General features: G+C 41.5%; 4 protein-coding genes across 4 annotated transcripts; 2 read left to right on the plus strand and 2 right to left on the minus strand.

The window, feature by feature from the left end:
• Positions 1-6,279: 6,279 nt before the first annotated feature.
• atp5pd (ATP synthase peripheral stalk subunit d) lies at positions 6,280-8,696 on the minus strand. Its single transcript, XM_041062907.1, has 7 exons — positions 8,638-8,696; positions 8,023-8,162; positions 7,740-7,836; positions 7,516-7,540; positions 7,259-7,305; positions 6,864-6,926; positions 6,280-6,581 (listed from the first exon to the last, which is right to left on the minus strand). Exons 2-7 carry the CDS (start codon positions 8,142-8,144, stop codon positions 6,450-6,452), a joined length of 486 nt encoding a protein of 161 aa, XP_040918841.1. The 5' UTR covers positions 8,145-8,162; positions 8,638-8,696; the 3' UTR covers positions 6,280-6,449.
• An 871-nt stretch (positions 8,697-9,567) lies between these two features.
• Positions 9,568-14,721, plus strand: LOC121198845 (medium-chain acyl-CoA ligase ACSF2, mitochondrial-like). The gene is made up of 16 exons (XM_041063189.1): positions 9,568-9,689; positions 10,759-10,954; positions 11,173-11,301; positions 11,707-11,760; positions 11,966-12,084; positions 12,207-12,369; positions 12,659-12,754; positions 12,836-12,987; positions 13,077-13,168; positions 13,263-13,339; positions 13,442-13,549; positions 13,630-13,781; positions 13,903-14,044; positions 14,282-14,392; positions 14,495-14,563; positions 14,671-14,721. Exons 1-16 carry the CDS (start codon positions 9,568-9,570, stop codon positions 14,719-14,721), a joined length of 1,833 nt encoding a protein of 610 aa, XP_040919123.1.
• Positions 14,269-24,104, minus strand: ndel1b (nudE neurodevelopment protein 1-like 1b). The gene is made up of 9 exons (XM_041063190.1): positions 23,968-24,104; positions 21,233-21,329; positions 19,012-19,165; positions 18,000-18,148; positions 17,571-17,707; positions 17,295-17,462; positions 17,117-17,208; positions 16,825-16,970; positions 14,269-16,648 (listed from the first exon to the last, which is right to left on the minus strand). Exons 2-9 carry the CDS (start codon positions 21,316-21,318, stop codon positions 16,558-16,560), a joined length of 1,023 nt encoding a protein of 340 aa, XP_040919124.1. The 5' UTR covers positions 21,319-21,329; positions 23,968-24,104; the 3' UTR covers positions 14,269-16,557.
• Positions 24,105-25,164: 1,060 nt separating this feature from the next.
• Positions 25,165-26,141, plus strand: LOC121198745 (RING finger protein 222). The gene has a single exon (XM_041063052.1). The coding sequence runs from the start codon at positions 25,354-25,356 to the stop codon at positions 25,978-25,980; it is 627 nt and encodes a 208-aa protein (XP_040918986.1). The 5' UTR covers positions 25,165-25,353; the 3' UTR covers positions 25,981-26,141.
• The last annotated feature ends 578 nt before the right edge of the window (positions 26,142-26,719 follow it).

Raw genomic sequence — 26,719 nt, forward strand, 5'->3', positions numbered from 1 at the left:
CGTGGAGTCTTTGTGCTGTCAAGTGTGATTCACTCAGAAGTCACTGCATGGTCATCTCGTGGGTGGAATTTTAAAAAAGAGAATGAAAAAAAAAACTGCCATTGATAACTGCATTCACAGAAAAGCGCGCAGTCACTTGGCAGAAAGAAGGGCAGTTGAGTTAAAGAGCAGGAGGACCCCAGCAGAGAGAAGAGGCCTGTGAGCTCAGTGCAGTGGCTAATATTTCATGCCTCTCTGGGAAGTGCTGGAATGTGGGGAATGTGTTGACTTCACACACGCGTGTGCAGCTTCCCCCAGCGCTGCTGCCTTGATTAGCCGGAATCAATAGAGTCTCTGTGGTTTTTCAGTGTGTGTGTGTGTATGCCTTTACTGTGCGCGTGGCCCTAACCTCAGCACACATAAACACACCACCCCAGCAGCAAGAGAGCCGCCACCCACACTGAGCCACAGCTCACTCTACAGCTGCAGTCCTAACACCTCCAGTCGGACACAATGCTGCGGAAAGAGGCCTAAAGTTGTGCAATAATTTCTGCATAATTCAATTTTCGCCAGTTAAATAAGTGCATTTACACAGAGGGAGAAAGACATTCCTGTCCTACAGTCCACAGCCATTCCAGCGGCTCTGCTGTGAGGCTGGTGGGCAAATTGGTGCTTCAGGCTAAATGGCAACAACAGCATCCTAACATGCTCACAGGGACAATGCTAGCATGCTGATGTTTTGTTGGTAATATTTACCAAGTTCATAATTTCAGTTCGGCCTGGTCACATGCAAGCATTTGCTAGTGTAACTTGTGTATTAGGCAAACTGAAATTTTGACTCAATGATGGCATGAGACTAACAGTCAGGGGATCACCAAAGTCATAGCATTTGTCCTCTCAGGACATCTCATCTGCAACAATTCATCCAATAGTTTTTAAGATATGTCAGCCTGGACCAAAGTGGTGGACCAAACAACAGTCAAATATTACCATTCTTAGAGCCACACCACTGGCAAAATCCACACCGTGCCTAAAATAAGCATTTTCATGTTAGAATTGCTCAAAAATATTTTAATAATACGTCTATGTTTTGATTTATTTTGACTAAATGCAGATGTGTTGATACAATGCCACACATGTGATTTCCTTCCATAGAAATGAACACATCAGAAAGAAAGGGTCAACAAGCCAATAAGGCGCCTGCCAGAATGCTCATTAGTCCCCAGTGGGTCATGAGTTTCTCAGTCGTGAAATGCCTTGCAGCCATCTCCTTCGCCCTGCCTCTCCCACCGAAGCGATGCGGCAGGATTAAGGTCTAGGGTGTTGGGTGTCTTCTAGCAAAAAGTGAATATGGGGCCTGCATGTCTCAATATCAGGTATCAAGTGGGATCAGGGGAATTGTGTGCTTCTACTGAGTAAATGGGTAGTGTGCATGAAGTGGACCAGGCACTGTCTTCATCAGATGGTTTTGAGATCAGGGTTGCTTAGTTTTGGCTGATGGCAGCCTGTCAAGACAAAGTTTGACTCTGTCTTAAAGTTGGCAGAGACTTTTGGGATCACATCCAGTCAAAAATATACAGTCTCAATAGCCTGCGAATTACCTATGGAGCTCCTGCATTTGATGTAAAACTCCACACTGCTAAGCTTTATCATGTAGATTTCTCTCTCTTGGCTGATGTCTCTGTTATGTCTAATTATTTCTGTTTGTGAATGGTGATTTACTGCTGCAGTCTGCGCCGACAAGACTGTCTCCTTCTTCCTTTGTCGCACATCGTCCTCTTTTCTCAATGAATGAATGTGTGCGGCTGCTGTCAGCTCACATGGCTCCCAGAGGCCGTGTTGGGGTGCCCTGAATGTTCGGCAAACACGCCAAAGTCCTCCAAAAGCAGGGGGTCCCGCTACATGGAGCCACTGGGAGCCCCCCACCCCACCCCATCAATGCTCAGCAGCCCAATAACAGAGCAGAATTTGGCTCAGAGGAAGTCAAGCAAACACACTGCAAATGGCACTTTTCTTTACTTGCCTTGCCTTGCATTTCCCCTCCCCCAGCAGCCTTCATTTACTGGGATCTGCAGTGCCATTTTCAGGAGCCCCATGGCAACAGCAGGCCTTGTCAACGGGGGGACAACTTTCTCATGATGTCACCATGCCATGGTGATTGGCGGTCTGTAGGAAGCTGATGAAGCTCTCCGTGAAATATCAGAATCCTGAAAGAAATAATATTTCTTATGAACACATGAAAGAACACAAACTTTGGATTTAGCTACAAAGCTTCAGCTGTGATACATCACAATCCTGTTTTCTCTCACCATCATCATAGTAAATAACACAGTGCATTGTGGGTGAACCATAACAGAAATTTCCACTGATCACAGTAACAAAAGCTCATCCTGCCACTATAGCTCTCTTAACTTAATCTTGGTTATAAATGAGCGTGGTGCTGCATGCTCTATACAACCTGTCATTCATCAATACTTGCTTCTCGTCTGATTGTGATAATGCAGTCTGCTCTGGCTCCTCTGCTCTCAGGCCTGTCACAGTCACGGTCAGCCTGGCAGATCTGCTGTTTGCACAGGCCAATGAGCACCAGTGGTTTTGACTTGTTGGCTGGCAACCAGGCCATCCCCCTCTGACCTCTGACCTGGGTTGTGGCCTTTGGATGACAGAAGAAAAAAGTGGTTTGTGTCTAAATTCAGCAATCAGAATCTGGAGGAGACAGGGGCGTGCCCTCTAGCCCTTAAAGGAAACTCACATCTTTGGCCATTGTGGGAGCAACAAAAATCATCAACCAATGGCGGGACAAGTTTAGAGCATGATGGATTGTGTATTTGAACGCATGACGTTTGATGGATGTCTAAATGAGGAGCATAATAGGTTTTGTGATGGATAGGTAGGAAGTGAACACTTAGATTTTCACACAGGAGCGGATGTGAGCTGTTTGCTTTTTGGACAGAGAATGATTAATCGATTCTTGAGAGATGAGGACTCAGCAAAAGAGGAAATAGATGCAACGCACTGCTGTTTAGTTTTTACATAATTTCTGTTTTTGTTGTCACCCAGAGAGTTGCATGCATAAACTCAATTTAAAGCCACGAGCCAGAGACCAGCATGATCAAAATCAAATATTTGCAAATAGCAAATGTTGCCTTGTATCTTTTGTGGTGTAGGCACTGGTTATACACTGCAAGCATAAAACACTGATTATAATCTCCCCTAATGTGCAAAACAGACTTGTAGTCATGCAGAAGAGCACAAGCACATTTTTTTTCAATGTGGTAGTCATGGATGGTTGAAATTCCTTAGAAATTTTTAATCTTTAATCTTAAACTGTATTAAATAATGCATTTAATTAAATTTAGCTTGGTTTTGAGTTTTCAATTTGAAATGAATAAAAACAATTACACTACAAATAATGGTAAATTTCCATTTTAAAATAATCTAAATAAAATTATGTTTCCTTGTGCCTGATTTTCAGAAAAAAAAATCAACAAAAGCTGCAAAGTCATTTGAACATGCTTCTTTAACAGTGTGCACACATATTAAATGGAAATCTAAACCAACAGCAGAGCTGGCAAGTTCAGGAAAGCATCAGAGGAATTCAGGGCGGTCACACACCGTCTCACGCACCCTACGGAATTTTTACTCGAGCAAATAGATAAACCATGGATGAAAATTTCTCCCAGTACAATCCTAAAAATAAGATTCTCTGTTGAATTATAGATTCTGGCTGCCACCTCAGACTAGAGCTGAGGGATTTCATTAAAATCATTACTGGTTGTAAAACCAGGGTGCTGAGTTCTGGGCTATGGCAACAGTTATCAAGTGGACAAGTGTTGGCAACAGCTGAAGGGTCAGCTGGGAAAAACATGGCTGAGGCCAGGGAAAGTAGAGCTGCTGGGGGTCACACACACAGACACACACACACACACACACACACATTCATGCATGTAGCTGTTTCACATAGTAGTTTAACACAGGTGACAGCCACTGACCCTTGATCAGAGTTCATGACCCTGTTACATTGCTAGGGACCTGCCTGCACTCCACAAAAGGTCAAAAGTCAACCTGACTGATTAATCCACAACAGAATTTCTAAAAAGTCAAACTACAACTTTGCTTATACGCCGGTGACAGTAAATCATCAACAATGGCAAGAGAGAAGCAAAATGAGACCTCAGACATAAGAAACCAATAAAACATAAGGAAAATTTATTTCATCCCCTTCATGGTTTCAATTCTTTGCTCCGCTTGCAGTATTTTCAATCTCTGTCTCAAGTAGCTTCTTGAGAAAGCGGTTGTGGAGCTGTGTGCTCGTGTTGCACCGCAGTCACGTCAAGTTTACCCCCGTTGCAGACTGAGGAGACAAGTGCTCGTTGGTGTGACATAATGCGTAGATTTTGGGAGGATTATCGCTGCTCGGCTGTGGAATGCGCAACACGTCTGAGTGGGGAAATCATAGAGAGAGAGGCAATGGGGTCATAGGAGCCTCGCGGCGTGCTGACAATGAAATTTTCCTTTGCCCTATTATTTAAAAAATGTGAGGCTGCTGAGAGAAAGAAGCTTCTCTCATTTACCTCCACTCCTGCTGCTATGATCACTGCAGGCCTTATAGTTTTTTTGTTTTTTTTTTAGATAGCTTTATCACTTGGACATTATTCTCTGTTAAATATGCAACTAATGTGGTCAATCTGACAACTGTAGTGTATGGAAACAACTGTATGCTTGGGACAGCAGACACATTTCCAGTGGTGGAATGCAGCTACAAGTCATGTACTTAAGTGCAATTTTGTGGTACTTGGAACATTGAGTATTTACATTTTCTACTTCATGCAGAAAATATTGCACTTTGTACTTTACTGCGCTGATTTCATAGCTTTAGTTACTATTTACTTGGCAATATATGATTTTAACCACAAAACATATTACATTATAAAAAATTAAAAATGACTTATTACTGCTTTTAACGGGGACTGTTTTTCATAACTTGCTTTTGCTTTAAATAAGTACATTTTGCTAATACTTATACACGCCTATTTTTTTGTGTAAAGAATTTGTATACTTAGTCTATCATTGCACACGTCTACAATACAGTAGCATGACTTGCAAAATGATTTGATATGAAGCAAAGTATAAGTGGTTTGTAGTAAATCAGATAAAACAAGCAAAACCACTGACATGGTGCTATAAATGACAGTGAATGCATACTATTCGTTTTGATACAGGCTTGTGCTTCGAAAAAACCCAGCAAAATGCAAAGTCTTGCCAAAAAAAAAATTTTTTTAAATGACTTGTTGACAGTGAGGGTTTGTCCCATGCATGCTCACATTAAGGGACAGGTTTGATCCCTCTTTCCCAGACAGATGCTGCCCCCCGCTGGATGAAAGCCTCTTGTCGCAGATTGAGATATCGTGTCACCGCTGTATATGGCAAATCTTGAGATAATGTTTAGGTCAGAGTACATTCCTCTACTTATCACCCATAATGCCTGCACCGATGGACCAAGTTATGTGCAGTATTAGCCCACAAACCAAAGCCATAATAACAGTGCATCGAGAACACACACAAAAAAATGGATTTATGCTTAAAGCCTCGCTCCAATCCCAGAGAGGCTGCTCATATTTCCAGCCGTGGTGAAATGCAGATTTATGCTGTAGTCATAACAAAGCCTGAACATGACTGACACTGCATAATAAAAGGGCTGGGACTGTGATCATTTGTGCTGCAGACATGCTGTCCACGCACTGATGGATGACTTGAATCTGTCTAATGTAACACTGGATCTATCCACTTCAATAAGGCATCGATTCAAGTATATGAGGCCGTGCCTACCTGCAGACATGAGTAAATAAAGAAAGAGGAGAGCGCTTTTGCCCTGCTGATGCAGAAAACTGACAACTACACGTCTCTGTCCCAAAGACAACAGTGACCCCATGAGGGAAGGAAACCATACTCTGCTTTCTGCTGAGTGATTTGGCCGAGTGTGTACTTAAAAACTCATCAGTGTATCCACAAGGGTTAGATTTTCAGTGAGTGTTTGAGGATATTTCATACCAAATTTAGAAAGAAAACACAGTCCAGCAGATCAAGTTGAGTTCATGACGCCCGGGAAGAAATCCAGTAATAAAATAACAGTTGTTTGCCTGTGAGAGATCTGTGAGGTTGTTTATAATGGGCCTGTGAACACTGACGACCTTTAATTCAATTTCACTGATCACAAAAAGTACGAACATTGCATCATATTGTCTGGATTTTCTTTCAGGAATCACTAAAGTCTAATTAAGAAGAAATCAAGCAAATATGTCAAGTTCCATTTTCATTTCCCTCCTTCAGTCATGCATCTCTTACAATGGGGAAAAAAAACAAACCGTCATTTTATAAACTGAATGAACAAACAGTGCCTTTATACACATAGTGTACAGGTTTTCCTCAGTGGGAGATACATGTTATAGAATTTAATCAGGGTGGTGCATTTACAGTTCGGCAATGGGTTTGTGTGGCCAGTAAGGATGTTTCACTTTGTCCAGTTTTGTTTCCGGGAAAGTCTGGTTCAAGTCTTCAATGGTCATTTGTTCAAAGGGAATCATGTTCCTGAAATTGTCCAGCTGGGAAAGGTGGAACAGAGGATCATTACAAAAGAGGGATTTTGATTGTTTCCACCTGGATCTGATAAATTAAGAAGGTGGGTGAAAATACAGTGTAGTAGGTATTACAGTTGGCAAAAGGGTCTTAAAGAGCAACAGAGTCAGAAGACAAATCTGCATTTATATTTTTCTATCTGTACAAGAGAATACATATAAAAGCTCAGTATAAGTTTTAAGGCAATATTCTGCCGTATTAATGACACACCGGGACTGATCATGTAAGTTTAATTTTAAAGTACTCACCTCTTTCTCATACTGGATGATACGAGCTTTGGATGCTTCAATGTAAGCAGCAGCTGTTGTGTTCTGGAAGACAGAGAAATGAAAAAAAAAAGCTTTAATACAATTTGTATTCACTACATCAAGACCATCTAAAACAAATGCACCTGGGGAAGATGCAGTCTAAAATGGCAATGCTCATATTTTACCGCAAGAAAAAAAAATCTCAAACATGTTTGTTAAAATAAATTTTGTTCAGTTTTCAAAGTTTTCAAATAAAGCCAAAGAAAAAAAAATAAGGATCTGGTTTATTCTTAGTGATTAGTGGTGATTACACACAACATACATCTATGCTTCAGACATTTTAAAAATTGCTCTGCCTAAACTTAATCTCAGTGCACACAGAGGCCCCTACTCACCGCTTCTGCTTCCTGAGAGTTGATAAGTGCTGTCTGAGTGTCTACAGCAGGGGTGTCAAACCTGTCCACAAAGGGCCGGTGTGGCTGCAGGTTTTTGTTCCAACCAATGAAGAGCACACAGTTTGACCAATCAACTGTCTGAAGACTGAGATCAGTTGATTAAATGAGTCAAGTCTGGTGTGCTGCTGCTTGGTTGGAACAAAAACCTGCAGCCACACCGGCCCTTTGTGGACAGGTTTGACACCCCTGGTCTACAGGCTCAGGAACCTTCAGGGCGCTGAACTTAGGGGAAACAGAAGGTTAATACTACAGTATATGTGATAACATTACACTCAAACAACCGTTACTGTGCCTAATAATTATCCAGTAAAGACATACAAAACAATTTTTTTTTTTTTTACGAATCATTTTTCAGAGTCACAGCAGTACAACTGCCCAAACCTTCTGCTGATAGCTTGTTCACTTTATGATCTTCTCTTACCTTCTTCTCAAACTCATCCACCATGCCTGCTTTAGCCACAGCTGACCTGTAGTAGCTCCAGTCAATGAGGACAGGTTTCTCAGGCAGGGAGGCGAGTCTGTGAAAAGCAAACTCCAGTCAGTGGGTTTGAACCAACGAGCTTCTTACTTTGCACCACCACAGAAAATGTGGTGTAATGGTGAAGCACCGCTGTTGTACTTTTGAAGATAAACCCAGATTAGGATTAATCATGGTAACAATGATAAAGTGGTGACAAATGTTGGATATAGTCGGGCATACAAACTTTGCAGAAATGGCATCGCTTCGTGTCTTCAGGTTGTTGAACATGGTCCTCTGGCTGGGCGGCACCCTCTCTGCAAAAGCCACCCAGTCAATGGCTTTGAGTGCAGCTCGTCTCCCAGCCATGCTTCAAAGATGTGTTATCTGCAAGGGACAGAAAAACTCGACAATGATATTCTGCTCATGAATGCTGCTAATGGCTTCGCTTCTTGTGAAGCCTCCTCTTCATTCACGCTGTCCTTTAAAAACCAGTGGTTTCGAGTCTGAAACTTGTCCAACAAACAGACAACAAACTAATTATCGTTTATAAACTGTACTAACTTTATGCCACTCTGCTCTAACACCGGTCCTCTCTGTATCGCCCACAACGTTTTTCATACTTGATCATTTTTCTCATCCTGTCGTTCAGTCTGATGGACAATTAATTAAATCCAGTTAGCAAACATAGCTAACGTTAGTAAGGTCTTAAAACACCAAGGACAGACAGAATAAACTGGCGTTTTAAATCAGTGTTATTCTGTAATATTTTCTAAACGTATGTGCGTGATGAGATCGCGACAATGAGATCAAAGCATAATTTTTTAATGCTAAATTTGAACATCTGTGCAACATATCTCACCGTGAACGGGACACAGACCCCTCCAAACTGCCAGCGATTGACCGGAAACGGAATTGAGCTAATTTAACCTTCGGTTCAAGCGAAGCTTTCAGCTGTTGATCTCAGTGTTGAAAGACTGTGATTATAATTCGTGGTATAATAATTGACAGATCATGTTTTATCATATATATATCTCAGTTGTGTTTTTTTATTTATTTATTTATTTATTTTACTGTAAACGATCATCGGAGACCATTTGTTTTATTTTCAAGTTGCCTCCTAGTGGTGAATAGGAGATACTGCAACTCCAAAATCAGCTCAGCGTCTCTGCAGGTGTGATGAGTTACTCTGGTTCTTACTTTAAAAATAGAGTTAATTAAAAGAAGAAATCATAAAATACACACACAAACAGTATAAACCCTTGCATCAAGTAATGCAGTCAAATACACAAATCTATAATGAATACTACTGCTTTGTCCAAGGCTGGATTACCAACCAGGCAAAGTGGGCAGCTTTACTATTCAGGTTTACTGTACTCTGTCTGTATAATGGGATTAATTGCAAATTGGTTAAAAATTTGCACCACTGAATGTGTACACATTTATGCACAAGAGAAACTGTATAGGATACTACAAAAGTGCACAAAATCTTTTAGTTTTCAAACATTAACATGTGGTGTATAAAACTACATTTGAACTCACTGTATGAGTAAAGTTAATGTTTTCTTGAAATATGCTGAAATGTGCTTTAAATGGCCAAAAGACAAAGATCTTATCTCTCAGCGAGTGTGGATGCGTGGAAGTTAAAGATTACACATACAATGATAAAACCAGAGTAAAAACGGGGATGTAGAACCAGCTCATTTATTGTTGAGATCTAGAGTCTCCTACTTGGACATATTCAGACTGTTTAGATCCAGCTCAAACAGACTGACAGTGAAACTTCAGAGCAATGTCAGCACTGATTTCTTTGTCAGTGCTAAGGTCCTGCACTCTCAGTCTCAGATCTGTGGGTGGACTCAAACACGACAAGACATGGAAATCATGCAGCACGAGTTTGCTCCAGAGGTTTCGGTAAGTTTATGCTCCTTGTGTACAGTAAAATGGCAACATGATGTTACTCTCAAAGTCTGCAAAGGTTTACAGTAAATCCAAAAATGTGGCTTTGTAAATCAAATAACAAAGATCTTGAAGTCAGTGATTAAAAAATAGGCCATGTCATCTTGTACATGATCTTACATGCTTAACCTGAAGGTGGCCACCATCTCCACAAGCAATATTAATTGATCACACATGAATTTAACACAGTGTTTCCCTTTTCAGTTGGAGGTTAAACCAGTTATCTCAGACTTCAACCTCTTAGACTTAACCTTTAGCTTAACCCTGAATGCTTGCATTTCTCATTTGCTGTCTGTGGATATGTTAATATTTGCTGATGCAGGTAGGTTTGTTCTCTAACAATGATTAAGCATCATAACAGTCTTCCAAAACCAAGGCCTCTGTAGTGGTTTTCTATTTAAAAAAAACAAAAAACAAACCCATGTACCTCTTTATTATTAATGGCCAGGAAATTCAGCAGCTGGACAGTTATCAATTTCTGGTAACAACTATTTTTGTCTTAAAAAGAGTAGAAATTTGCTGGGTTGTTAGTAGAGTTTGGGGAGTGTCACCTTTACAATACAAAAAACAAAAACAAAAACAAAGAGCAAAAATATTTCCCAGTTCTTTCTCGTCCCCATGTATTTAAAGGCTAACCATGACTGTTCTGTCTGTCAACAATATGAGCTCAGTCTTTCCGTTTTTTTGTTTGGTTTAAGGGTCACATCACTGCTCTAAAACAATGCCCCCTATTAATTCCTTGTGAATGTTTTTGCTCTCACTTGTTAGCTCATGCATTGGTTTTTCTTGGCCATTAAGACTGAACCTGATTGCCTTGGCATGGTGTCTGTTTTTACCTCTTATTCATTAGGCCTGTCCAAGGCTCACTGTTTAAACAGCCTCATGTATTCTGTAAAATAGAGGAACGGCAAAAAATCAGTGTGTATTCTCCTCAAAATCTGGAGTTAATTATAGTGCTCAAATCATAGACCATACACTGTATTTGACCCTTGTGCTTTTTCTTGAATTTTGTTCTGACTGGCAGGTCACTCCATGTGGACAGTCCTCCTCACAAACCCTCTCTGACCAGCAGCTATGTCCATGGCACTTCTTTGTTCTCTCTGCTCCCCCTGACTGTGGGCCAGAGCCTGGACGCCACAGTGCAGCGCTGGCCTGACCGTGAAGCTGTGGTCTTCCTGCAGGACGGCATTCGGAAAACCTTTGCACAGTTTCAGCAAGATGTGCGTCAATCAGCACCAATCAAATTTAGTTTTATGAAGTGAATTTTGGTTCTCTTGCTCCACTCTTTGGAAGAAATAAGTAATAAGAAATAATCATCAGCATTGTGCAAATAACAGGTTAAATAAATTGCATGCAATAGAAATAAATTTCTCTAGTGCTAATGTTGGCGTGTAAAAGAAAGAATTGTCTAATACTTTTGTGACATTCATTGGTGCAGGTTGACAAGGCGGCTGCAGGTCTCCTTGCTCTGGGCCTGAAACGAGGCGACAGACTGGGAGTTTGGGGACCCAACACATATGAATGGATCCTTTTCCAGTTTGCTTCAGCCAAGGCTGGAATAATACTGGTCAGTTCGGGCAGTACGTGTACCTTTAAAATTACATTCGCAGCAGTGTAGCCTTGTGGTTAGACACACAGTCTTTCAGCTTAGTGACTGAACAAATTAAGCCAATGCCCTGTGTCACTAAATACCATGCTGTCAAGTGTCATCAGTGAGCAGGACATTGTACCTGTCCAGGGGCACAGGGGAGCTGTTCTGTACTATTATATATTTACCAGGTCAACATAGTTCCAAATATAACATAATATGTATTAAGCTCTATACAGAGAATGATGTAATGGGTTATGTGTCTAATAGAAAATGTAATTGTTAGAATCTTACAGTCATGTATGGTAATGAAAAGCCTTTGAGAAATGTGTGGTGAAGGGCTGTATAAATAGACTTGACTTTAACCTGTTGTTGTCCTTGCAGGTGTCATTGAACCCAGCCTATCAGGTGAAGGAAGTGGAGTTTACTTTGAAGAAGGTACAATCTGTGACCGGTGTCACAGTGCATTAGCCTACTTACATAACCACATACTTCCTATACTATTTAACCAAAGTAAAATGCAAAAGCTATCAATCAATGTAAACAACTGACGACGGAAAATGTCCTACTTTCATACCAACAAAATCCTTACACACAACTATGTAAGACTACAAATTCAATAGAATTAATATGTTGTGTCTAGGTGCAATGTAAAGCAGTGGTCTGCCCTACCCACCATAAAACCCAGCAGTTCTGTGAGATGCTGAGGGAGATCTGTCCAGAGATCGACATGACACCAGCTGGCATGATCAAAAGCTCCAGGTGTGACCGATGGTCTTCCTCTATCATCACTGTGGGAGTGAGATACAGTAAATACACCAAGAGGTTATGGTGTGTAACTGATGGTTTTCTGGATGTGATATATCCTGTCTTGGCTCTGCCAGGGTACCAGACTTGCGTATGGTGATCGTGACAGATAGCAGACAGCCAGGGATGCTTCATGTAGAGGATGTGATGGAAGCAGGAGAGAGTCGGCACCACAAAGAGCTGATGGATCTGCAGAGCAAGCTGTCCTTCGATGAACCCATCAACATTCAGTTCACATCAGTAACCTACAGTATTACAGCTTTTACACTGGCACACTTGCATTGTATTACTTGGACTGACATTATGACTTAACATAATACTCACCGAGCACTTTATTAGAAACACTAATATTTGGCCTTTCTATGCTCAGCCTCAGTTCTGGGTGGTATGGATTCCTCAAACAGTTGTAAACTTTCCTCTGGCTGATTGGATAATTGCATGAATGAGCAGGTGTCCTAGTGTTCTTAATAAAGTGCTCGGTGAGTGTTGCTCTAACAATGATTCAGATATAGTCATGTTTTTGTTTTAGGGCACTACTGGGAGTCCAAAGGGAGCCACTCTTTCCCACCACAATATTGTAAATAATGCCTACTTTATGGGCCTCCGAGTGGGTTATGCAGCAAGAGTAAGTCCACATTTATCTCCTGATTTGAAGAAAATGCAAACAGTGAAACACGAATAATCTTGATTTCCATATTTCCATCAGCCTCGGGTGCGAGTGTGCTTGCCCGTACCCTTGTACCACTGCTTTGGCTCTGTGCTCGGAGGGATGAGTATGGCAGTGCATGGTATTACACTCGTCTTCCCTTCCTCTGGCTACAGCACCCGAGCCAATTTAGAGGCCATTCAGAGTGAAAAGTACGACATGCTGCTCAACATCCAAATGACTTTCAAATGTATAGAATTATGCACTTTCACTGATTGCCACCCATGTATTTTTTCTCAAGGTGCAATTTCATCTACGGCACTCCCACAATGTTCACCGACTTGGTAAACCAACCAGATTTACACAAGTATGATTTGTCATCAGTTGAAGCTGGTAAGAAATTTGAAGACTAAATCTATGTTGTACTGAACTTGCTGAGATGCTCTGCCATTATATGAGGCCTCCTTGTGTATTTGTTGTGCTTTAGGGCTCATGGGAGGTTCTCCGTGCCCCCCTGAGATCGTGAGAAAACTGAAAGAAGACATGAACATGAAAGAAATAATGGTGAGCATTTACATGTCGTGCACCTTTTCAAATAACACAAACAAAAAAAATAAGAGTTGCTTCTCCAGCATAAAAGAACATGTCTCCATCATGCTTTAACAGATTTGTTATGGAACCACTGAGAATAGCCCCATTACATTTCTGGGATTCCCACAAGACAGCGAGGAGCTGAAGATAAATACTGTTGGATGCATCATGAGCCACACTGAGGTACGCCCCCTCTTCTGCACAGACCTATATCTGCACATCTCTATGACAATACTGTGACTTACAGTATGACTATAACTCAGGCTAAAGTTCTGGACCCCACGACTGGGGAGACAGTCCCTCTGGGAGCATCAGGGGAGCTGATGATCAGAGGCAGCTGCGTCATGCATGGGTACTGGGACGATCCTGAGAAAACCAGTGAGGTTATCTCCGCAGATCGCTGGTACAGGACTGGGTAAGATGAATGTTGACTTTTGACTTGACATGTTAATGGCACAGAGGTTGATGCTCCACATGAGAATCCCTGTGGGAAATGCCATAAATACAAAGTTTCTGTACAATCGTCCTCTGCACAGTGACACAGCCAGCCTGAACAGTCTGGGATACTGCCGCATTGAAGGGCGCATTAAGGACATGATTATCCGTGGAGGGGAGAACATCTACCCTGCTGAGATAGAGCAGTTTCTTTATACACATCCCAAAGTGAAGGAAGTGCAGGTAAGATTCAAAACCACTAGAGGGCAGCAAAGTACCTCTAAATGGTTGATGGCAACTATCCACTGTCAAGTTAATCTCAGTGTGAGAACAATGATTTGAAAACCTTTTGTTTTGTTGTAGTTGTAAACAATATGCAGTCTGAGCAAGTATATTTCACATAAATTTCACGGTGATATCACATTAATCAGCTGTGGCCGTAGGTCTAAAGTCTACGTGTTCTGTTTCACTGTTTCCCAGGTGGTTGGAGTGAAAGATGAGAGGCTGGGCGAGCAGGTGTGTGCCTGCATCAGGCTGAAGGAGGGCCAGACCTCCAGCACAGAGGAGATAAGAGCATTCTGCAAAGGCCAGGTGAGAGGGGGTGATAAATAAATCAGCTGAAAGCTCAACATACCCAGCCTCAGACTCCAACTGTATAATATGTAGACTGATAGTTTTTTTGTTTTTTTCTAGATTTCTCAGTTCAAAATCCCCCACTATGTGATCTTCGTACACAGCTACCCCCTGACTGTTTCCGGAAAGGTAACTTCTGCTCTAATACCAACATTTCTAAACTATGAAAATGTGTGGGATGAATTATGATTAATCAGAAAACTGAGATGGCTGCTACTTTGTTTTTTTTTTTGTAGATCAAGAAGAACATATTAAGGCAGGATATGGAGAAGAAACTGGGCCTTTAATTTGTGCACTGATGGATATCTAGTGCACCTGCAGGGAAAGAAAGAAGTCTGGCAGGGGAGAGTAATGCATTTGGTATCAAGAGCTAAGCTGGGATTTATAACAGATTGACTGCTTGAATATTGATTTTTTTTCTAATATTTTGCTGTTTCAGTGTTTATATAAAAATTAAAACTGATAACATTTAACAGATGGCCTGCATCTTTGATCTTAATAGATCACTACTGACCTCGTTCCTTTCAGTGTATGACATAAGTACAAGTGTATTTATCATCTCAGTCTTTATTTCCTTAAACAATTTTGACAATTTGATATTGTAATACAATGGCTTTAAACCACTGTATGACAGCAAAACTCATTATCTCAACACATGCCATACAGAATCTGAAATAAATAGGACCTTAATGCCAAATGTCAGTATGTACAAATGTGGTAGGCAAAATTACCATCCTTACAAGCTATATACACTGAGGGTAGAACACACTTTAGTAACAGGCTCACAGAGTGCCCAAAGTGACATCTCATATCTTTAAATAACTATGAATACCAAAGGCTTCAAATACGCTCCGAGATGCCAAGATGGTGACACAAAGATCTATAGAAATATGCAGCGAAAATGGATTTAGATGAAAATTTGGTATGTTAGAGGAATGCAATGCCGATATCCAACCTGCTAAAAAACAGATAGTCAGTAAATGTGCTGCAGGACACAAAGGCCTCACTTTACCATGAATTCACAAAGCACCAACCGAAGCTGACAGACAGTCTGGAAAAGGATTCTTGAGTCAGTTCTGTTTTGCTTTGAGTTTACTTTTGTGTGAGGTGGAGCTTTATAAAATTAAATCCACCTACTCAAATCACAAATCCACCGTAGAAAACTGCCATGACATCAGAATGAGGTAAATGAGCCTGTCACAATACTTGAAAAAAAAATCTACACTTAAACATAAAAAAAAAGAAAAAAAGGCAAAACCGTTTCCCTCAAAATGCCAAAGGACGTCCATGGAGGTTACTCGACTGCAGCAAAACCTACCAGGAGCAGTTTGTTTGAAAGCCGGTTTAAGCCAGAGGACAGAACCAGCTGGTACTTCCAACCTTTAACATGGAGACTACTTTCAAATTAAGTACAACAAGCAGCCAGTAACAAAAGAAAAGACTGCACAATAGCTACATGGCTTTGAACGATCAACATTCACTTCAGTCATGAATATGGGGACCAACCATACCTCTCCGACCCCACATTACATATGCACACATGCACGAAAATTGCAAATAGGAAATATTGCATTTTAAAGCATTCTGAGATAAATTAGTTAATATGAACATATCCCTTTTAAATATAATACATTCTAAATTGAAGTTAGCTTAACTGTGCAATTTAAGTGGCAATACAGGAAAACAAAGAAGGTTAAGATGAAGCTATAGTCTGTTAAGGACCTTTTGTCAGGGATAGCAGTTTTCAGTGGAACTAAGAATATAACCACTTCAGATTTGACATCTAGAGAGCAACGAATTGCAATGACATTCATACAAGCAGAGAACAGTACAGCTTTAGGCACATGCAAGTATGTGGTAGGAACATATAACTGTGCACCTACTCACAGATGCATTTGGAGCTGCAAACTGGAGGCAGGAAGTTAATCGTATGGTCAAGCCTCTCTTCCACACATCAAGTTCAAAAATGCACAATCCCAAACAGGCAAACACACACATCACTCTTCCTTTCAAACTCTCTCTCTCTCTCTCTCACACACACACATACACACGCATGTGCACACACAATGTCATGGTCTTTCAAGTGTCCTCTCTGTTCAGTTTCAGTAGAGGTCTGTGTGCCCTCACACACTCAGAGGCAGCATGCCCGGTGGGGAGACAGCTCTGGATGTTGTCATGGAGGTCAAGGAGCTAGGGTCCAATCCATTGACAGTCCTAGAGTTACCAAGGACATGTATAACATTAGCAAACATAGCTACACCAACAAACACGAATAACGCCGGGTATAATACACTAATTATTTTTTGTACATTCGCATTTTGGTGTGACCTTTTATGCAAATCTGTGTTTGTTAAATTATGTAACGAGGTGACAAGCAGCCGGTGACTCACGTTTTGTCGAAGTAAGAGGTATGTAGAGTGTGAGAGAATTTGGTGGCATTGCTTTTGATGAGTGTGCCGTTCTCAGTGGAGAAATTTTTTCTTGCTGCTTGGTCTTTGGCAAAGTTCCTACAGGCAGCGAGTTTGGACTCCAAAGCCTGGTGACAAAACAGGAAGCAAAATCTGCATTTAGCCTCATCATAAACATGTCTGTTTGTTAGCCTTAAAATACTTGAAGAAAACAACACTGTATCCAAAATCTTACAAAAAAGGAAATTTTTCATTTGAAATGAAAAACACCTACCCCAACTTTCCTGAGGAGATCACCAACAATGTTAAGAGCTGAGATTCTAGCAGAAGGAGTGAGTGATGAGCTGCCACAGCCATTGGTCAAAGCTAGATGATACAAGTTGATATTAGTAAACACAGTGGTTCATTTTCCATCCCCAGTGTGCAAATATAAGAGGGAGATTAATCCTGACCTTTCTGGCTGATGAAGGAGTGCTCTATGCTCTTTCCTACAGGTGTGGCTGGGAGGGATAGAGAGGCCTGTACTGCAGAATCTATCTTGTCGATGTCTAAGGTGGGTGAGCTGGGTGCTGACATCCTATCTGTAGTCCGCTCCCGAACTGCCAGCTCCTGTCTCAGGTCTGCAGAAGATAAAGTCAAATTCATGAAATACTCCTCCACTAACTCTTACACAGATGACATATTGCCTGCAAAAGGGCAGAATGGATTCGTCTCTGCCTTGTCTTTACCTCGTGCTTCATCTTTCAGCCGCTGCACAGACACTAGAAGAGACTCCTTCTCATCCAGCTCACTCTCCAGAAATGCATTTCTCTCAATGGCCTGGTTTAAACGTCCCTCAAAGTCCTCAAGTGAGACTATTGTAGCCCTGCACAAAACAAAAAAATGAGGGGAGCAACTGTTAATATCTTTCACGTTCATTACTGTAGCTCCAAACGCTACAACAATCACACAGTCACCAGAATGAGTTAGTACAACATCCATTAAAGAACCACTATGTTCTGTGGTCTGCAAATGAATACATCTTTGAATGCTTTTGCAATACTCTGAAATCCTATCTTGACAGTTACAGTTGTTTATATTCTCTAAACCCTAACAACCTACCAAGAAGTAGTATTATACTGTATGCATTGACCAAAATGTACTGCAATCACTCTGACCTTTTGGCTCTCTCCAGGTCATCGTTAGCCTGCTCAAGCTCACGGACGTATTTGTGGAGCTGCTCCTTGATGCTGCGTGTCTGGCCCAGATCATCCTCTAGCACAGAGATCTGTTTATAACTCTGGGCATACTGCTGCTCCAGCTTCTCCTGAGAGAGATGGATAAAGTGAAGAAGAGAGAAGAGCTTGGGAGTTAGTGTATGCAGAGAAACAAGGACAACAAAGAGACCTGTTCTACCAGGAAACATTTCCTTTTTGTTTCTTTTTGCTGTGGTGTGTAGTGTGAAAGTACCATTTGCTATTTTTATGCACAATACAACAATCATTAACAACAGAAGGGGAAACCTGGTGAATCATGAGATCATAAGACAGCTAGCAAAGATGTTCTTCCACATTATTTCACTTTCAAACTGCCTCTTTGTTCCCTGGGTAGGCCCTGTGGCTCATTTGCCCTGGGGTACATCATAGTACAGTCAGTGGTGGGGCTGCATGCCTGTACTGTGGCCCCCTGAGGCACAAAGACAGGAAAGAATGATTCATGGTCTCTCTGGTTCATTTACACAGTTCGTTTTCAGCATTAGCTGCTGCAAACACGCTCACATGTTGGGCCATGTGAAAAATCATAACACTTTTCAGTCGTGTGCACGGTAACTACGGTAATATCCTCAATGGTAATTTGCTCAACAATGTACACAATCTCCAAAGGAGAACACTGAAAATTCGGACTAGTGGTAATGCCTGCTGTGATTAAGAACCAAATTTGTCCTTGCAGTTTTCTATTTTCTTCCTCCTTATCCTGATATCCAATTAGTTAGGAGTGCTGGAGGATTACCTAAGAGCGTGCCCTATTAACACCTAGCATACAAATCATTGGACCTTGTCCTCAGGATCTAACAGATCAGATAACCTCTTAAGTAACCACAAATTACTTTATTAGTGTCCTAACCAACAGGCCATAAAAGCAAGCTAAATTCCAAAAAAAGCTTCAGAGTAAGTCACCAGGCACAGCTACCTTGAGGTTCGCCACCTCGTTCTTCAGTCTCTCGTTTTCAGTCTGTAGATCTCGAAGGCGGTGTTCGGCCTGACCGAGCTGCGCCTCCAACTCAGCCTCCAGCTCACGGCTCCCCTCCTGGAACTCCTGCAGCTCCTCCTGTGCATCATGGCAACTGGATGGTACACACACAGACAATGTTGGGAAAAAAAAACAATCACTGTCAATTACCAGCTACTCTGTTCATTGTCCACCATTCAATTGTTCAGGGCAGACTGGCTGAATGGCAGCGGGCATGAGCTCTAGAAAACTGCCTGGCTTTTGTCCTGTAAGATGAGCCAGGCTCAGGCATGTTCTAGTACCTTTATCTCCACCAGGCCAGAAATAAACCTGCATGAAAAGCCAGTCAGACATTTGTAGATTTTTTTTTTTAACCTTGCCTCTGCCAAACAGGAAACAGAGCGCAGCTCAGCATTGTCGAGTTAAGCATTCTAAATATACGGCTCTAAAGAGACAGCTGAACTGTGACTGTAGGTGCTTCAGAAGTAGCTCAGAAAAACATGCCTGTGGTCATGTGTCCTCAGCCGTAGAAGGGGTTAAAGGTCACGGGTGAAGAGAAAATAAGAGGGCAAAGAGACAGGATGAGGATATGGTCTAAAAAACAGGATGTGTGTACACGCTGGTCAGCACTGACCCTTCAAAGGGAACCTTTGGGAAAAACACACAGGATAATTTATTACCTCCTTTTTACTGTGTGTATGTTTCTGTATATCTAATTACGTAAATCTGTCAGCAGCATAATCTCTGTATTGAAGTCTCTAAATTGACCCTAATTTGTCTGCATGTTATGGGTGACACTGTGGTTTACGCTGCCCTGAGATCAGCTGTCGCCTGCTAGGATAATGGCCTCTCAGTGGCTCTACGCAGCACTGGAATCCATGAATCAGTTGTTGTGCCGGGGTCGAGGTTCCAAGCATACCAGCGCCACAGAGGCTGCTTCATCAGCACGCTGGACCCTATAACTTCCCTGTTTAACTGCGCAGAATTCTCCTCGTTCACGCTTTTCTTGCTTTAAAGATGACCAACAGAACATCATACTGTATGTGTGACACAGAGCAGCGTTAAATAACTGAACGTGTGAAAATTAGCAATAAATGTGTGAAGACACAAGGAGATTTCACACTATTTAATATTTTCGTGACTGTATAATGTCCAAGCAACCTGGTGACACCAAAATGGAAAAAGTCAAATTTAAACAAACAAAGCACTGTGAATGGTTTGCTGTAAAGTGGTCCTGATAAAAACCTACGCTCCAAACCATGTGAGAGACAAGCCATGGCTAACTAAATACTAGGGAGTTATTTTTTCCATGGGTTGATGTTCTTTCCCCTTCAGTATGTACCCACAGCAGGAATTTCTTAGAAAACCACCAGGACTGAAACCTTCTCTGTGCAGTGTTACGCTTCCTCCAAGAGAACGATGGGCCCCAGCTCCACAAATAGAAAACACAGGCAAACTCCGGAGTTCAACAGACTGAGTTTAACAAAGAATTGCAAGACACACATAAGCACCACTGCTGCCTTTCCCAACATAGGCTGTGGTCTCTGTTTAAGAAATCAAAGATGTAGTAATTTCCTCCTGAGTAAGCCACAGCTGTTTGTGGGCACTGATCTCATAAAGCTTGTCTGGTCATTTGCCTTATATGGTTAAACACCGGCTTTCAGTGCTGAAACCTTTAAACAGAGATGTATCCACAAAACATCTGAAAACATTTGGCTCAAGATAAACAGAAAATTATTGTGTAATCACATCTTTCATAAGTACAGACAAAACATCACATTCAGCATATTAGGATCTGCCTGTTATGTAAGAGTGAGTGTCTACAACTTTTTAAACAAAGTTGTCTTTCTGCTGTCTGGTGTTTTGAACGTTTTCTGAGCATGTTTATTTAATATAGGGAATTGCTGCCATCTCATATTTTGATAAATGTTCTTGCAAGACAGATCACACAATAAACCATGACACATTGTTACATAACACAGTTTTCAAGAATGAGCTTAGTAAGCACAAACAGTAATATTCGTCATGTGCAAAAAGAATGTGTATGGTGCATCGTCAATGATTTGAACAAAGGTGTTAAACATCAATAAAGAGGTTATGCCACACAGGTCAGCTCACACAGCAAAGGAATTCAGTAAAGACATATAATCCTGTCACACGAGAATTAAACCATGTTGCCTACCTTTTCTTATATTTGAGGGCTTGTGACTTCCAGTAATCAACTTCCTCATCCTTTGACGAAAATTTGGGAATCATCTCTGTGTCCATGTCAGGGCACCCTGAGGATTACATACACATATTTTATTAGCCTCACGACCATTTGCATTAGTTAAGTGTGTATATGAAAATGATGCAAGGCTAGCAAAAAAAAGGGAAGATAACCAGCAGGTGACTCAGACATGGTACAACACTTTCATTATTTGCATCCTTTGGCATGTAGAGTCAGGTACAGTGCATTCCCTTCTTATCTCAGAGCTAAACAGCCAGGAAAAATCAAGATTAAAAATTTCCCTCATTCCTCACCGGAGAAGATAACAGAACAGACTTCTCTTTACTTTAAAATAGCAAACAAAGCCAGAGTGGCCTGGCCGTGTAACCCTGTAACTATGTCATTCTTAGTTACTCATGAATCAGTGACTCGGATAAAAAAAAAAAAATGTATTTACTGAAATAAATCAACTGAGTAGCCAACATGCCAAGCCTTTCTGCCACTGTGAACAGCCTCAATGAATGGCCCCAGTAAAAGAAGTTCTCATTAAATCATCACATTTCTAACCTCACAACAGCTCAACTCACGTGATGTCAACCTAACTAATTCATTAGCAGCAATCCATGTCACTTCAGTGTGGCTAATGCCAAGTAGATCAAAGCTGTCTGTTGTAGCCTAGTTCTGAAGTTTTGACTGAAGTGTTAAAAGTTTTTCATCTTCCTTCCTGTTAACACTTTACTAGACGGCTGTTCCTCTTTTCTGGTGAGCTACAGATGTTCTGCCTCACTCTGTGTACCAGGCAGGTTTCAGGAAATTATTAAAACACATCTGGAAAGAGCCACTGTGTGTGTTCTGTGACGGGGGGAAATATAGCTGCTGCCCCCTGGACTACTATTGCTGCTCTAGCTCCAGGAATCCAACCTGAGCTCAGAAGGATTTCCTGTAGATAGGACATTTATGAGGCTTGGAGAATTTGGTTTGATTATTGTTGAAACTGAAAAAAAACCTACTAGCATATGTTACTGTAGCTACTATTATTATTATTACATTTTGGCCAGGCTAAGGGAAGGATATGTTATTTTCCTTGCCAAGAAGAAGATGGTCTTAGACCCAGAGGGATGGAGACTCAGAGGCAGGGCCGCCTCCTCTTCCCTTTACACATTCCACTGAGATGGTGTCATCCACAATTTACTCGCTGCAGGCCCCTCACGTGTCAGTACACTGCTCTGGAAATCACGAAGGAAACTGGAGACCAAAATACCATAAGGGCGGAGGGAGCGAAACACTACATAGCTGCTAATGACATAACATGTTAGTTGTATCATATGATTAAGGAGAGCTTTCAAATCTCTCCTGCGAACAGGCCAGAATATTTATTTTGATTATATGCAAAGTCCAAGAAATCTAGCAAGCACAGTGGATGTCTCTATTTATTATGATGCTGGATGTGAACTGGTGTTTTCTATTGATCCCTGTGTGTCTCAAAAAGGCATGAGCGACAGGAAGCGGTTTCCATAGTGATTCAGATCAAAGGCCTAAACAGGACAAACACACCCGTTAAAACAGACAACAACTATTAGCCCACTGACCAGTGACAGCGTACTTGAAACAAATGGGCAAAGAGAGGTATATCCCTACCAAAGCTATTTCACATATTCAGGACAGATGAGGACAGACTGCCACTGTACTGGTAACATAATACATCACTTAAAATTAGATGAAAAGCTTAGGCTATATCACGTAACAGGACAAGTGCTGGGACTGTGCCAGAGCACATGACAGTTCCTGTTCTCTCTCTCATTTGAGCATCCTTTGGAGCGGTGTCAGCTCGACCCCTGGATCTATTTGTCTGTTGTAACAATGCCAGGACAGGCAGGGTCCATAGACAGCAGACATGGTGACGGTGACAATTCATTTACTATGGAGACATCTGGAAATTACAGAAAAGGGAAGGAAGAAGAGTAGAGACAGTTTCCTTTCCCACATTCTTGCCTCTACATCTTCTTCTTTTTTTTGCTGTGGATGACTTGGTGCTGACTAAGAATTTAAAAGCTGACAATGATGTAGCCGCATTTCTATATTTGGGATCTAAGAGGGTGAGGAAGAGGATAACACAAATTCTTTTTCGGATTGTCCTTTTGGTTTGCTCTAATGTGAATAATAATGAGACCTGCAGGTTTTCAGGTTGCGGTGTTGGTATTCCCCAGAACTGAACTCACATTTTGATCCTTTGTGTTGTGTGGATTAGCTAAAGGAAGACATGCACGTTTGCTAGGAAAATGCAAGGAGTTAAATATAATCAATCAAAGAAATGAAAAGTGAAAATTAAAAACCAAGCTCTACTGTAAAAATTCCACCTGACATTCACATTAAATAACCTGTAAATCATTTACAGACCGGATTTAGCTGAACAGCGGCAGGTTGTCACTTAGGTCGCTAACTGAAAAGCTGCTGTCAGTGTGTCGATATCTGATTTAGCGTGGTTTGACAGACTGTCCAGAGGCACAGCTTGACACCAAACCGAGCGCTTTATTGTGTAAACACAAAAAAGAAAGTACCACGCATAAAAAGAAAACAAAACTAACGGCACAGGAAGCAAAAAATCAAAGCTGAAACCGAGCGTCTCGGCTGAGCACGACATCGCTACACCGACAAGTCAAACATCAAACACACCAAAAACCGAATAAGCTAACTGTTGAATTCAATACCTGCTCATGTCAAATCGGTGTCCAGCTGTCTTCAGTTTCAGCAGGTCGCCTTTCAGCCGGTGTTATAACCAACACAGACTCACTCCTTCACCCCCCTGTCCTGGCCTCGGCTGATACTGAAGTGAATGAACTGTGTTTAGGAAATTGCCAACGCGTCTCCCGGAACCGACGTAAATCCTGACGTGGACGTGCGACCTGACGTAATTCACGTTTGCGTCAGAAATGGGTGGGGTTACCAAAGAAATAGGTCCTCTAGAGAGCACATGAAGCTATCGGAGCGCAAACCATTAGAGGAGGTCTGGATTTTACTAAATGCAATAATAAACGTATTCGAAATTAAATGTATAATGTCCCCAAGAAGAATCAGTTAACAGAAAATATTAAGTGGAATAAACCTAAAATCTGAAATACTACTACTAATTTTAAAAAATCTTACAGAACATCACACTAATGTCACTAATGTGTTATTGGTGTTGTCTACTTTTCCCTCAATCGACTGCGACTTCCACTTGTAATGTTTTAATACTTGGACTATGAGGAAATTGAATTTTATTCTCATCAATAAAGTCTTCTGAAAAAAAGTAGATGTGCTGGTATCAGCCGCACCTTTTTTGGACAGATTTATAGCAACATAGTTTTCACTGCAGTGACCACAAGGTGGCAGATGATGTCAGGTAATGAACCACCACACATGGGAATCCTACATTCCTTAGTAGTTTTACATGGGTACCATTTTAGTCTACCTATCAGTTGTCCAGTAATTGGTTCGTTTGTCCTGTTTCTCCGTTTCTTTTTGGCCAGTTTTAGTTGTGAACTGTGCCGTAATGGTTTGGTTTTTAATTAATTTATTTTTTCCTCGTTTTTCCCCCCTCATTAAAATAAAATGGAATAGAATTAAAGCTAGCGCTTCAATTCCAATTGGTTTCACTGTTACTCTATATTGTTCTCAGCTTTGTCTCAAATAAGACAATGGTGTATTTTAAGCAACACCGATTTAAATCCGTTAACGTGAAATCAAACCTACGTTGTAATTACTACACTAATAAGCCCCAGCTTTGGAAAACACCCCCATTTTTTTTAAATGCCAGTATAACCTTCCTATCACGAAGAACATGAAACATGAACCAGCTTGGCCACTTGAACTGCAAGTAATGCTTTCGGGGGATCCAATCAGTCAAGTCGCTGCAGCCACAGGTGGCAGTCCTTGTTTTACAAGGCGCCGCTTTCGCCTCCACCCACAGTCAAAAGTAAAGAAAGTCATGCGCTGAGGGAATCATAGGTTGAAGAGGACTTCTCACCACATTTATCAAGGAGTCGGTTTTTAGACAAAAATAATTTTGGTAACAGCGCAACTCTCTTGCTGCACTAGTAAATTTTTTTCCTTCTATGGCATTTTACAAGGAAGATAGCCAGGAGGACGCAAGAGAGTGCCCAGTGTGCTATGAGTGTCTGTCGGGCACTGAGAGGACCCTGAGCTGCGGACATGTATTCTGCCACGACTGCCTGGTCAAAACGCTGGTCAGCATCAACAGCGATGGAAACATCAAAGACACAATCGTTTGCCCCGTCTGCCGACATCTTACATTCATCAAGAAACAAAAGGAAGCGCTGGTTTCCCTCGCGGCGGGTAAGGATCCAGATGAAGGGCAGACCCTGGAGGTGCCTCTCCCTCTGCCCCTGCAACAGCTCCAGAGCGCACGGCGCACCTCCAGGGACAGTTTACCAAGGGGAGTTAATTGGATCGCTAACTGCTTCAGGGGGATCTCTGAGCGTGTCCGTCGGCAGAGGTTGATCAGCCCCAGCCATAATGCATCTCAGATCTTTATCATAAGCGCTCAAGGGCGACCCATGGCTGAAGAAGATGCACTCAGTGTTGTGATGACTGTGGTTCAGCCCCAGCGCAGGCGACGGCGCAGGATTTGCACAACTGCACGATGCCTCCTCGTTTTGCTGTCAGCATTCACTATACTCGCGCTGGTGGCTGCAACTTTACCCTGGATTTTGTTGGCATAGCCCAGTGATCTGGGTGTCTGGATTATGAAGTGCCAATAGGGAATGATGAACTTACATTTCTAGAACAAAACAAACCCTCCGTTAAATGTCCAGAAATTCAAGATTATCCATCAGCTATATGCAATAAAGCGTGTGCAACAGCATATTTGTCTTACTGATCAAAAGAATCAGAGCATTTCAGTGTTCAACCAATCAATTGAAGATATACAAATCAGTTAATCTATTAGTATATAGTTTAGTTTTCAACGTGGTTTTCAAGACATGATCAGGTCATTTCCCCCTGATTTTAAGGAAAAGCCAAGGAGTTTATAGACATGCCCACCTCCTTTGTGTGCATTACCAAGCAACACTCTAACTGAAAGTAAAGGTTAGGAAAGCCTTGACAGCTAAGCCCTTTGTCTTGCATTCCTGTCTGCAACAAGTTCTACCTGTTTTATGAGAAGCAAACATGCAGGAAATTTTAACAATTTCAAAGCTCATCCAAAACCTGGTAAATTCAGTGAGACTGGACATTTTGAAGGTATAGTTCGAACAATAAAAAAGTTTGTCAGGGGAAAAAAAAAACGCAGTAAAAACCATTTAACCCTACAAAACCACATTGCTGTTAAAGCAGGTCTATTCATCATTGTGTTAAGCCGTTGTTTGAATACCCAGTTTCCAAGCAGCAGGCAATAACTTTGTGGGAAAAAGCTGTAAACTACATGTACAACACCCATCCCACTCAGGATTGTTTTTTGTG

This window comes from Toxotes jaculatrix, chromosome 18 (assembly GCF_017976425.1).
Source record: "Toxotes jaculatrix isolate fToxJac2 chromosome 18, fToxJac2.pri, whole genome shotgun sequence".
Lineage (NCBI taxonomy): Eukaryota > Metazoa > Chordata > Actinopteri > Toxotidae > Toxotes > Toxotes jaculatrix.

Excerpts from the sequence above, each read along its gene's own strand:
- atp5pd (XM_041062907.1), bottom strand. The coding sequence starts at position 8,144 with ATGGCTGGGAGACGAGCTGCACTCAAAGCCATTGACTGGGTGGCTTTT. Across the intron at positions 7,306-7,515 it reads CGCCCTGAAGGTTCCTGAGC|CTGTAGACACTCAGACAGCA; the intron begins CTGTAGACCAGG and ends TTGACACCCCTG. Across the intron at positions 6,582-6,863 it reads TCATCCAGTATGAGAAAGAG|CTGGACAATTTCAGGAACAT; the intron begins GTGAGTACTTTA and ends CACCTTTCCCAG.
- LOC121198845 (XM_041063189.1), top strand. The coding sequence starts at position 9,568 with ATGTCAGCACTGATTTCTTTGTCAGTGCTAAGGTCCTGCACTCTCAGT. Across the intron at positions 13,550-13,629 it reads GCATCATGAGCCACACTGAG|GCTAAAGTTCTGGACCCCAC; the intron begins GTACGCCCCCTC and ends ACTATAACTCAG. Across the intron at positions 14,045-14,281 it reads CCAAAGTGAAGGAAGTGCAG|GTGGTTGGAGTGAAAGATGA; the intron begins GTAAGATTCAAA and ends ACTGTTTCCCAG.
- ndel1b (XM_041063190.1), bottom strand. The coding sequence starts at position 21,318 with ATGGACACAGAGATGATTCCCAAATTTTCGTCAAAGGATGAGGAAGTT. Across the intron at positions 18,149-19,011 it reads ACGAGGTGGCGAACCTCAAG|GAGAAGCTGGAGCAGCAGTA; the intron begins GTAGCTGTGCCT and ends CATCTCTCTCAG. Across the intron at positions 17,463-17,570 it reads GCTGAAAGATGAAGCACGAG|ACCTGAGACAGGAGCTGGCA; the intron begins GTAAAGACAAGG and ends TATCTTCTGCAG.
- LOC121198745 (XM_041063052.1), top strand. The coding sequence starts at position 25,354 with ATGGCATTTTACAAGGAAGATAGCCAGGAGGACGCAAGAGAGTGCCCA.